Genomic DNA, 13,405 nt, shown 5'->3' with positions numbered 1-13,405 from the left:
TCTTGGTTATTATAACCTTTCTATCAATAAAGTGAGGATGATAATACCAATCACTGTAGGTTGTGGGGATTGGTGTAAAAGATCTAGATCTGTGTTTGATACATAGCAGATTCAAAAATAGTTATTTTAACATAAGAAGTAGGTATGAATGCCTTGAGTGACTTATCCTGTAAGCCGAGCTTCATATTAAGTGTTTTACTACAAACTAGATGAAAATCAAGTATGTGGTTTTGTTATTTTTGTGTATGAATATATTGAAATATAATGGGATAAATTATAAAGGAATATAATATATAAGAAGCAGGAAGTAACCCCTCTCTTATATTTAGCTTTTCTTGGACTCTTATTACAGTATCATGTCCAGCTTTACATTGCTCATTTTAAAGAGGATGTCAAAAAACTCTATGTAGTGTGTCCTGGGAAGAATCAACAGGCATGATTAAAGGGACAGAAAATAGGCCCTTTGAGGCGGCTTTAAGGAACTGAGTTTATTTACTCTGGAAAGCAGACTGGTAAGAAGTTACTTAACTGTCTTCAAGTATACGATGGCTTGTTAAAAGGAGGACACTCTCCAGTTGTTCTCTAAATGCACAGAGGACCAAAAGAGGAAATCCACATTTTATTTGAAGAAAATTGTGTTAAACACTAAAATTGCCCATCAAGGGACATCATGTATCATGGAATCTCATTTTTGAAGACATTTAAAATTGGAGAAGCAGCAGATGGTTACTTATTGAAAAGTTTAAATGTTTGCCTTGTGAAAGTGAGAGGTGGGGTTTTAGTCTTTGCAGGTTTTTTTTTTTTTTTTTGAGGTGATAGAATTTTTTTTTTTTATCTTGAATCTACTAAGAGTTCTTTAGGTATCTTATATTGGGAAATTACTTAAAATTTTCATAAAACTATACCTTAGTTTCAGTGTTTATTGTGAATGGGATCATTTGACATTGTTTCTACTAATAATACATTTAAGTTGAAATTGGCTTTTATATAAAAAACACAACTGTACTTTACAGTATACCTGATATATTTGAAACATTAAGAATTATTATTATTATTTCAAGAGTATATTATAAATATTCTGCATTTCTTTTCTGACAGGGAATCCTCTTGGTCTATGATATTACAAATTATCAAAGTTTTGAGAATTTAGAAGATTGGTATTCTGTGGTGAAGACTGTGAGCGAAGAATCGGAAACTCAGCCCCTGGTTGCTTTGGTGGGCAATAAAAGTAAGGTGGTACTACTTATTTATGTGTAGTGAAGTTTATTTGCTTCTGTAGACTGTTTGTGTCTTTCCACCATTTGGCATTTTGAGACTTGAGTTCCCAATGTGGTGGTTAGTAGGGGTTATAACTTTTACTTACTCACTGGGTCATGATAGTGGAGCCCTCATAAATGGGATTAACACCCTTATAAGAAATAGAGACATAAGAGAGAGAATTTTTTTTCTCTGTGAAATGAAGACACAGCAAAAAGATGACCGTCAAATCAGGAAGAGGACTCTCACTTTTATCTGCTGGTACCGTCATGTTGAACTTAGCAGTTCCTGGAATTATACGAAATAATGTTGATTGTTCATTCGTCTTTGGTATTTGTTATGGTGGTCTAAGCAGAGACTTCACAAAGGTGCTTGCCTATTTGTTGATCATTTTTTTCCTAAAAAAATATTCAGTGTCTGGGAACAGCTTTTTGGAGTTTAAGTAGAAAATTCTTATGAATATGAATAACCATCTAACAACTTTTTTTTCTAAAGTGACATTTAATCTCTGAAATTCATAGTATACCATATGGTTCATATTACAGTCTAAGAAGTAACTTTCAAACGTGTGAATTGAACCACCATTTCAGGCTTTACAGTGTAATTTTAAGACATCCTTTACTATTCAATAACTATTTTGAGGCTTGCTCTGATTAATTTATCTGCTGCTTTTGTAAAGGTAATTCAAGACTGATAGTGTATATTTTGGCTTCATGTGGTTTTTAGGAAGCTATGTGGACTGTTAAGAACAGCAACACAAATTTTGTGACACTACAGTACAGCTCTGTCCCAGTGGCTTTGAGACATTTCATTAAACGATCTTCTAAAGAAGGAATAGTGCTTACTGAAGTTTAATTATTCCTCATTCCCATCTTTTATAAACTTTTCCTGAATTTTTAGTGTTTATTTCTGAAATGCAGATTGTTTTTGGAAGAGTTTTGTATTAGGGAAAGGTACAGTCCTTGGTAAAAAAATAAGTATAGGTAAGTAATTTTTTGAGATCAGTTTCTTGAACTATGATATATATCAGACAGAAATCATAAAACTGAACCTGGGACTCTACTACTATTTGGTTTATTGACCTGTAGTAATTTTGAAAAGAAGACAATAAGAGGTTTTAGATACATGAGATATTATGGTATAATCTGATATTCTCCAGTTTACTTGAAGTCAGAGAAATAGAAAATGAACTCAAATTATACCATGGAGGATTTAGTTAGAAACTGTTTCCTGAGTACAAGGGTTGTTAAGTCAGTGCCTATCTATCTATACTGCCAAGAGAATTATTTTCTCTAAATGTCCGAAAAATGCAATACATTTTCTCTGTAATTATTTAGGAAATAGTATTTCCTAAAGGGTGAACCAGATTTCTGAATTGTGTAGTTTTACACACTGAGATGAGCATTTAATTTAATCCCTAGTTTAAAACCATTACAAACAGGTGTGAAGCCATTTCTTTGCAGAGTTTAAAATAGTACTGTCAGCTGTCTAGAAAAAAGTATAGCATGTCACAAAATGGCATGGCCTTTGGTAGAAATTGTAGTGTTTTGTTTTTAGCTTTAACTAAGAATTACACATCTGTTTTATAAGTAATTCTTTTGGAGTGAATCATTATTTTTAGTTCATTGAAATCTCCCTTCCAAATAATAGGTTTTGGTCACTTTGGCTTCTATTTCTGTGTGCAGCTTTTCATTTTAGATGATAATTTCTTGGTCAGTTGTCATGTTACCAAGGCATTAACTTATACTCTGCTTATACTTTTGTTGGAGGTTTCTCATCACCATATGGAAAGCTGTAGATGAGAGAGGGGAATTGGGATTTGTTTTCATTTCTTCCAGGGTATGATCTAACCATCATCTGAGATAATGACATAGTAGTGTATAATTATATTCATTATGCTATATGTTTAGGTTATCCTGCGACATCCACCATCATTGGTTAATGTCAACAACAGAATATTAGACTAGGTGAAATACTAGTCTATGCTTGTGTTGTTATGCCAAGGCATTAAAAATAAAAATAAAAACATATATAAGTTATTTAAATTTTTGCAGAAAATTAATAGACTGCTGTATTTGATATTTACTATTATTAAAAATTCACACTTTTCACCTTTAACTTAACAATTACCCCGTTTTAAATGTATTTATAATATGTCCCTTCAGCACAATATATAGCACAGTATATTATAGTCACAATAACTATTATGTAAAACAAAGTTTATAAGTGAGCATTTCCTGGCTGTTACTTACTGTTTTTATCTGTCACTGACCCAATTTCATGTGATTATATAATGAAAGATTATTCTACAGTTAAACCTATTAAGTCTTTAACTCTCTATCTACTGAATATTTTTTAATTTGTGTTCCAAAGTTGATGTTACATTAGTTAATGTAATCGTGTGTTTGTATTTTCTTTTTGTGCATACAGTTTTATTAAAAAGTAGTAAAATTCACAAAAGACCACACTTTGTCAAAGCAAGAGAAACATGATAGATTAAGAGTAGAAACTAGATCATTACGTTCTTGTTTAAACATGGTTACCTTTGCATGAAATGTTTTTATCTTTTTATTTACATTTATTTGTTTCTTTTATTGAAAATAGATTCTTTTAAACATAATTTTTAATTGAATCTTTGGGAATTTCACATTATACACCCCCAAACCACTCATTTCCTAGTTTTTAAATATCCACCGTCTACCCTTGTAACCCCTCCCCCAAGAAAATAAAAAATTAAAAAAAATTAGAAAAGAAAAGAAAAAAACTCAAAAACAACATCAAAAAACAAAAACCCTTCTATCTGACCTCTCTGTGCAACAATCTGTTCCTTTCTCAACCATAGCATTCTGTACATGTCCCAGTCCACTCTGCTGTCTTTACTGCTTTTCCACCCTTCTGCTTAAACAGCTTTACTTGTGAATGTTTATTGCAATGAGTCATTAGTCAAGTTCAAGACCTCTGGCCTTTGCTACACCATCAATACTAGACCTTCATTGAGACTCTCTATTAACTGTGCCCTGAGCTGTGGAGATCCTGTGACAATGGGTCCAAAGGATTGACCCTTTCACATGCTTCAGCAGCAACTCATAGATGAGGAAGATATTGGGGTGGTCCAACTAAAAATCTTGTCTGGGTCTAGATAGTAGCTGAGTTGGCCAGCCCTCCAGGTCTCCCGTGTTCACACCATTGGGGCCTGCTCTGCTGTCCCTATACCATCAGGACCAGCTTTTCCATGCCACCCAGGCAAGGGATAGGGCCCGCTCAGTGCAGCCTTTGGACATCAACATGGCCTCAGGCTGCAGTACAGACCGAGGACATCCTTATAGCCTTTGGTGGTAACAGACTGTGAACATTGACATAGATCCTGGCTGCAATATGACCACAGACCCAGATAAGGCCCTTAACAGCAACATAGACCCTCACATCATCACGGCCTCAGGTGGTAGCTCAGGCCTCTCACATTAGGTTGTTCTTCACCTCCATTACATCTCCAGTTCTTATAGTGCCCAAACGACTCCTCTTCTCTTTCTTTCCCATTTCTCTGTCACATACTTGTTTGCTTCCTATTCAATGAGGGCTAGACATGGCCTGGTGTCTCAGCTCTTAGATTTTTTTTTATATAATACATTTTGATTATGGTTTCCCCTCCTCTAAACCCTTCCCATGTCTTCCACTCTTCTCTCATTTCTTTCCAAACCTTTTCTGTCTCTTCTTAGAAAACAAACAGGCATAATTATAAAATAAGACAAACATGTTCACACACTTAAGAATGCCATAAAAACAGAAAACCAGAAGCCATAATATAAACACAAAGAACCTATAAGGTTAAAAAACAAAAACAAAACAAAACAAAAAACAAAGCACTGACTCAACATTATGAAACAAGGAACCTCCACGGATGCTTGACTTCATTTTGTGTTGACACAGGCCATGCTGTGCATGGAGCCTGCCCTTAAGAGTAGTTTGTTTCCCTAGTGAGATCCCCTTGAAGAAAAGTAATTTTTCATTTGCAAGAGGTTATCAATTGGAGCTAGCTTTTTGATTAGGGGTGGGAGCATGTGTTCACTTCTCTCAGTTCTAGGTCCCCATTTGGTGCAGACCCTTGCTAGTCCTGTGAGTGCTGCCTCAGTCTCCGAGTTCATATGTGCACAGTACTCATTGGTATTCTGAGTTTAGAAGGTCTTGTTTTCTTGGTACCTTTCATTCCCTCTGGCTCTTACATTCTTTCTGCTTCCTCTTCTGCGGACTTCCCTGAGCTCCGAGGGCAGAGATTTGATGGAGACTTCTCATTTAGGGCGCAGTGTTGCAAGGTCTTTCACTCTGTACATTGTCCTGCTGTGAATCTCTATCTTTTCTCAGCTGCTGAAGGAGGAAGCTTCTCTGATAATGGCTGAGCAAAACATTGATCTATGAGTATAGTATAGTAGACTACAGAAGTCATTTTATTGTTATGTACCTTCAGTAGAACAGTAGTGTTTGATTTTACCTAGGTTCCTAGGCTATGTATGCAGTCTCTGATTCTTGGTTCTTCAAGCAGTGTCGGGTATGGTTTCCATCTTGTGGAGTGGGCCTTAAGTCAAATCAGACATTGATTGATAACTCTCACAGGTAGGCACCAACTCAACTTCTCCTTGTTCCATGAATTTTGTATAGGTATTGTCTGTAGCAATGGGGAATTGCTTTTAGTTTGTGGAGAGCAAGCAATAGCCCTAGGTTGTTTGGAGTTCCCACAGGACGCCTTTGGCTAACAATTTGTTTAGGTGTAACTCATTCCCAGTATTGGAAGCTTCATTTGATGATGAGAGAAGTCCAGTTGGCGCTGTCTCTGCTGTGTTTTGGTTGATTTCATTTATATGAAATCCATGCTGGAATTAAAGGTATGCACCACCACTGCCCAGAAAGCTTGGGCTTTTTATTCTGTGGAATGGAGTTTGGCTGCATGCATCTGGAAGGCCTGAGTCCAGCCTTTATGGCCTTTAGAGTGTTTTTTTTTTTTTTTTTTTTTTTTGGTTTTTCGAGACAGGGTTTCTCTGTAGCTTTTGGTTCCTGTCCTGGAACTAGCTCTTCTAGACCAGGCTGGCCTCGAACTCACAGAGATCCGCCTGCCTCTGCCTCCCGAGTGCTGGGATTAAAGGCGTGCGCCACCACCGCCCGGCCTTTAGAGTGTTTTATAGGCAGAGCCTGATGGTTGGAGGCCCTCCAGAGTGGGCCCTAGCTATTAGAATATTCTGAGGGGTAGGACCTAGCCACTCATGTCTCTCTAGGGACTTACAACGTCCACATACAAGTGAATACATACCATATTTGTCTTTGTGGGTCTGGGTGGCCTCACTCAGAATGATTTTTTTCTGTCTCCATCCTATGAATTTCCTAGTTTCACTTTTTAATGGCTGAGTAATACTAGATTGTGTAAATGTACCACATTTTCTTTATTCATTCATCTATTGATGGACATCTAGGTTGTTTCCAACTTTTGACTATTATGAATAATCGATCAGCAATGAACATGATGCAGCAAGTTTCTCTACAGTAGGATGAAGCATCTTTTGAGCATATGCCCAAGAGTAGTGTTGCTTCTTCTTGAGATAAACTCACTGTTTGCTCTGTTCCTCACAACTTTTAGATAAAGAATTTGTTGAAAAGAAATATAGTCTGCGGAAATATTAGTGGCAGTAGTTAAGTCTTAGCTAAAGTTAATAGGGGAGCATATGTATGAATTCGTAACATATTGTGAACTTTTTCTTAGACTATATGTTTACTTTCTTTTTATTAAAAATAAGAAACTCTTAGAGACTTAGGCTGAAGATAGAGGGTAATTTTATGCTGTTTAGTTATGGGTTTATTTTTATGTTACTACTTATCTACTGAATTATATCTCTAAATTAATTTCTTATACTTACCTGTGTACCTAAGTAAAGGAAATAACTAAAGAGAGAGGGACTTGGTTTTTTTGGAAATGGTCAGAATGATTGGTATATAGGACCTTGTGAACGTCAATATGTAGTACTAAAGTATACATAATTAAAATAATTTGTTTTACCCTATATTCTATTTTAAAGCTCTGTCAGACATTAGCTAATGATTTTTTTTGTACAACATAAGATCATACCTGAAGTATAAAGTGGAGTTTAAGATCACAGGGCTTTAAATATGAGACTTTATTTATGAATACAATTTCTACATTTAGCAGAAATGCGTGTCTTTACGCCTTTAAGTCTTAATTCCTTACATCTGGAAATTAGTGTAGTAGTTTCTGTTTGATAAGTCAGTTTAAAGATTAGATGAATTATTATATGAAAAGTAATGAATGCTTTATGCATATGAAACAAATTTTAATTTTAGTGTTAATCATAATAGCTTTTTAAAAGCATGAAGTGTATATAGTGTCTATCTGGATGATCAAATTATAGTTTATTAGTTTGGAAATAGATGTCCTATGAAACTGAGGGGGAGGAAATGGTTTTTAGGAAGTCCTTTGTCACCAGCTTATTATTTTTCTCTCTCCTTTTAATGATAGGTTTGTTTGTTTTACTGTGTGGTGGAGGAGGGCCATTTATTCAACAAACTTTAAAATGCTATCTATGGCATATTAAGCTAACTATTGTTAATTTTCTCAAAGATTGAGCCAGAGGTACTTCTCAAGGAGTGGTTAGTGATTCTGTTAACATCTTTGGCTATGTTACATCTGGGAACAATTACATGCATAAAAGGCAGGGAGCTGAATCCACCTGGCTTAATCCCTATTTTTCCACCTTTGAAAGTCTTGCTTTTCCAGCTTTGGGGAACTCTTACTTGAAGAGGCCATGTTGTAGAGCTTAGGAGTATTTGATTTATTATGTTCACTTATGGGCACCTTGGTGGGTCTGGCCATTCCTGTCATATAGACAGCTTCCTGACTGGTGTTCCTGCTCTTTGCTTTGTTCAGTTAGTTTCCGAAGGAAAAATCATAGGCTGTTTCTATTTAAAACCTTTGTCCTTTTCACTGTTTTCAGAGTGAAATCTGCTTTCCTTCTGGTTATCTAGGTCTAGGCAATCTGACTCCTGCCTACTTTGCATACTTCATCATCTATAGTTTCCTATACTCAAGGCTTGGTCCTCACTTCTACATCCTCCTCTGCCTTTCTTTCTATAAGTCATTCCCAGTTCATTTGTACATCAGAGTTTCTTCTGCATAAAATGTTTTCCCCTCTGATCTTTCCTTTCTGTTAGCTGTAGTTTGTCACCCTTGTTTCATCCTAAAAGTCATTTTAAAGTTAATGCTTTTGGCAACTCAATCTCAAGGAACCACCTAGGCCTTTGTGTTGTCATTATATTCAGCAATCTGTGTAGTTTCATTGTCATATGATACTGTTTCTTATGTGTCTACACTAAAACTAAACTTTATGAAAATTAAGAATAAAAGCCTATTCATAAATTCTGTTGGAACTAGAAGTGTTTGTGGTCCATGGTGTTAGGAAAAATTATATTCATTCTTTATTTTAAAAAGTAACTTGAGAACTTCGTTCATGCATATGACATGAAAATGGTTTGTCTCAATATAGAAAATATATCTTTAGATGGCTTAAAGGCCTTCTTAGAGAATAGTACCAGTGAGAGTTTTTTAGAAACTGCATGACGATTGTATTATCCTGGGTCATGTTTGAAACAAAGTATAGATTTCATGTCATTTATTAGATTATATAAATATAAAAAATTTAGAAAGTTTGCTGTTAGAAATTTTTGTCTTTATTGAAGTATAATTTTAATTTCTTTTTAGAGCTTTAGGCAAGATTTTAACAAATAAAATGAAAATTTAGGAATGTTAACTTTTTAATGATTGCTTTAAAATTCAGCCTATACTTTATAATTATGTACCATTTTAATTTGTCGTTTTCTATCTTTAATCTCTTACATTTTCTTACTATCTGATCCATCAGCTAGCGTCTTCTCCAGCTAGCTCACATTCTGAGGTGGACAGATTGTAAACAGAGTTAACAGGGGCTGCATGGGAACTGCCCTGGTACTGATTTATAGCTTCTTGGTTAGTGGTTATCAGGAACATGTATTGGGGGGTAGGAATTATCATGCACTGGCATAGAGTGGATGGATGAATGATTTCTGCTCTTAAAGATATTAACCAGATCCTTTCCCAAATAAAGACTAATAACTCAGATTTTTAAACAATCTTCATGACAGATGAGGGCATAGAGAAGAGTGCATCAGGACTATTTAACAATGTTGAGTGTATATTCTTCCTAACAGTGATTGATTGTTCCTGGAGTACTATCTGCCCAGGAAGTGATGTTTTACATTGGGAAGTTGAAAGGTTACATTTTAACATACCCTGTAAGTTGTGTTCTCTGTACTCAGTGGACATGTATTACAAAAATAAATACATTTGAAGTTGGAAATGTATTGATGCTCTAAATAAAATTACCACAAGGTTTTTAAGAACATATATATAATATATATATATATACGTATTATATATATGTATAAAATAGAGTATAAGTAATGACCATGTAGTATTTACAGAAATATGTTTAACTATACTGTAAATTTGTTGAGACTTTGAGAATTCTTTTATGTGGACAGTAAATAGGTGGAACTACTAAATAGCTAATATTGATTCGTACCGCGAAGGGTATCAACTCCTATAAAATTTGTCATCTGCAGTATTATAGAAAATACATTTACTTAAGAAAGCTCTAATTATAAATCATGAGCAACTCTTTTGAGAACTTGTAAAGTTCATTCTGTTTATAATTCTAAACGGAAGCTTTCTGCTCCTTTCCTTATTTAGTTTATTTAATACTTCCTTTTTTCTTTTGGATTGTAGCAATTCCAGAGCACCAGACCCAGGTGTCTTTTTAGATGGGCCTGATGCTTCTGTTCCTATTGCTTTTTCTTCTCTTGACATGTACATTTTTAAAGGAAAGTTGTGATTATTTGCTTAATAGAAGTTATTGGAAGAAAGTACTTGAACATAGATGAGACATAGCCTTCTATCATGGGTCTTTGCATGTATACAACACTTCAGGGAATGCTGGCCTATTTCAGGATTACTTGGATGACTTCTATTTACAAATCTAGTGTGTAAACATGCCTTGAGATTGGTGTGGGGATGAGAACATTAAATGACTACTGCTTTATAAATGCAATCAAACCTGGTTTTTACATGATGCTTGCTTTAGTTATAGCATTTTGTTATTTTGAGGTGATTTCAGATAAGGTGCCTCAGATCATTTTAACTGTGTTGCAGATTACATAGCTGAAGAAATAGTATGTGTTTAGTTTTGTTTGCTTTGTTTTGGGGAGTTTTGTAATCATTTGAAAACATAGTCTACTTTCTTTTTGTTCATTTTTTGTTCATTTTTTTTTTTTTTTTTTTTTTTTTATTGAGTGCCCATGAAAGCTTAAAGATGCCTTTGGATCCTCTAGGGCCTGGTGATCAGCCTGATGTGTGTATTGGGAATTGAACTAGGGTCTTCTGGAAAAGCAGCAAGTGCTCTTTTAACTACAGAGTTATCTCCTATTCTTCTATTGTTTCTTTTATGATTTAATACTGATTTTAAATTTTAGAAAAAATTATTAAACATTGGATTAATATTAAAAACAGCTGTAAGACAGATAGCTTTGTGAAAGGGTGATTTGACCATTTTATTGATTAAAAACTAGGCCCCTTTAATAGTTTATTATAGCTAGCTCCTGTTTAGATTTTGTCTACATGACTTGCGCATTGGTGAGAGTGGATTATTGAAGTCTACTGTCAGTGTGTGAGGGACAATATGTAATTTAAGCTGTAGTAATGTTTCTCTTACAAACTTGGGTGCCATTGTGTTTAGGTCAAAGATGTTAAGAATTGAAATGTCAGTTTTGTGGATTTTTCCTTTGATGAATATTTTGTATCGTTACCTATCTCTTTTGATTGGTTTTGCTTTGAATTTTATTTTGTTAGGTATTAAAAAATTAATATTTGCATACTTCTTAGGTCCATTTGCTTTGAATATCTTTTTCTAACCCTTTACTCTGAGGTACTGTTTCTCCTCGATGTTAAGGTATTCTTCTTGTTGCAGCATAAGGATGGATCTTGTTTTTGAATGTCTTTTGTTAGTCTGTCTTTTTATTGGAAAATTGAGACTATTGATAATGAGAGATACCAGTGACCAATGATTGTTTATTCCTGTTGTTTTGTTGCTGTTATTGGTGATAGTGTGTCTGTGTGCATGTGTGTCTGTGTATCTGTGTGCTTGTATATGTATATGTATGTGTGTATGTGAGACAGAGACAAAGTTTTTGTGTGTGCCTGCCTCCTTTTGATTTTGTTGGTGAGAGATTACTTATTTCCCATGTTTTCATGGATGTATTTAACCACCTTAGGTAGGCATTTTCCTTCTAGCACCTTCTGAAAGACTGGATTTGTAGATATTGTTTAAATTTGACTTTACCATGGAATATCTTTGGTGTAGGAGGTCCTTCTGTCTTTGTGTTGCTTCCATTGGTTAATAAAGAAACTGCTTTGGGCCCTTGATAGGGCAGAATTTTGGTAGGCAGAGAAGACAGAACTGAATTCTGGGAGGAAGAAAGCAGAGTCAGAGAGAAGCTATGGATCTTCTGCCTGAGATGGATACCAGTTAGAATCACTGGTAAGCCACTGCCATGTGGTGATACACAGATTAATGGAGATGGGTTAAACTTATATGCAAGAGTTAGCCATTAAGAAGCTAGAGCTAATAGCCAAGCAGTGTTTTAATTAATATAGTTTCTGTGTGGTTATTTCGGGTGTAACCTAGCTGGTTGGCTGGGAAGAATAAGTAGCCTCTCTGTACAATATATCTTCTTTTCTCTATCTATGGTGAGTGAAAACTTTGCTGGGTGTGGTAGTCTGGGCTGGCATCTGTGGTTTCTTCAGAGGCATCTCCTTCTTTATGTTAGTAAAGTTTTTTTCTATGATTTTGTTGAAAATATTTCCTGGGCCTTTGATTTTTTCATTCTTCTCATTCCTCTATTCTATTATCCTTAGATTTTGTATTTTCATAGTGTTTCAGATTTCCTGGATGTTTTGTATCAATAATTTTTTCAGATTTAACATTCTCTTTGACTGATGTATCCATTTCTTCCATCGTATCTTCATTGCCTGAGATTCTTTCTTCCATGTCGTGTATTTTGTTCGTGAAGCCTCCCTCTGTAGTTACTGTTTGAATTCCTAAATTTTTCATTTTCAGAATTCCTTCAATTTATGTTTTTTTTTATTGCCTCTTTTTCTATTTTCAGGTCTTGAACAGATTTATTTGTTGTTTCAGCTGTTTGTTTTTGTTTTCTTGGCTTTCTCTAAGGGATTTATTAAGTTTCTCCAATTGTTTGTGTTTTCCTGGGTTTCTTTAAGGGATTTAGTAATTGCCTCTTTAAGGACTCATATCCTCTTCATGTCTTTTTAAGGTCTTTTTCTTGAGCTTTAATCATGTTGGAATATTCAGGGCTTCCTGTAGTAGTATAGCTGTGCTCTAATGGAGACATATTGCCCTGGCTGTTACTGTGTTTTTATGCTGATATCTAGGCATCTGGATTTAGGATGATTATAGATGTAGGTGCTGGGTTTTTCTTTGTTGTGTGGGTGTTTTGTTTCTTGATTTCTCTTTCCTCTCTGGATCTTTGGAGAGTGTGATGATTTTGTGTTGCCTTTTTACTGGTCTGCTCAGCTGGCTTATTCACAGGGAATGCTCACTGCTTTAGGAGGCTGCATAGTTGGGATGATTTGGGGGAGGGAAATTTGGAGGACAAGGTCTTTGCAATTCAGTGCGGATAGTGCCAGATAGGAAAGGGAGACTAGGCAGGTTTTCAACAACAGAGATGGGGATGAGACTGGGGGATTGGATCTCAGGAGCAGTAGGAGAGGTGTGGGCCACCTTCAGTTTACTTGTTGCCCTGGTAGGAGCTGCATTTGGGTTAGCAGGGTGTGCCTACTGTGGTTGGGGTCTGTGAAAAAGCAATGAATGGAAGGAAGAAGGTTAGAAGAGGAAGATCTATGGGATCCACAGGAGAACAGGGAAGGCTGCCATGGGTGTTCTGCTGCAGAATTAGGGATTGGATCTGGGGGAACAGAGAGAGAAGAGCTCTTTGGGCAGTTTACCTGATTTTCTGGCAAGCAGGGCCTGTAGGTTAGCAGGGG

The 13,405-nt window shown here is 35.5% G+C and overlaps 1 protein-coding gene across 6 annotated transcripts in view; it reads left to right on the top strand.

The window, feature by feature from the left end:
• Rab28 (RAB28, member RAS oncogene family) overlaps positions 1 to 13,405 on the top strand; it is a 90,063-nt gene that overhangs the window by 20,070 nt on the left and 56,588 nt on the right. For all 6 annotated transcript variants that reach the window (XM_057772188.1, XM_057772187.1, XM_057772190.1 and 3 more), the window contains exon 4: positions 1,099 to 1,228. In XM_057772188.1, the coding sequence (XP_057628171.1) occupies positions 1,099 to 1,228 (130 nt within the window). The remainder of the gene's footprint in view (positions 1 to 1,098; positions 1,229 to 13,405) is intronic.

The sequence above is a fragment of the Chionomys nivalis genome, chromosome 6 (genome assembly GCF_950005125.1).
Source record: "Chionomys nivalis chromosome 6, mChiNiv1.1, whole genome shotgun sequence".
In the NCBI taxonomy this organism is placed as follows: Eukaryota; Metazoa; Chordata; class Mammalia; order Rodentia; family Cricetidae; genus Chionomys; species Chionomys nivalis.
The sequence above is the reverse complement of the archived record's forward strand: the minus strand, read 5'-3'. Positions and strand labels throughout refer to the sequence as shown.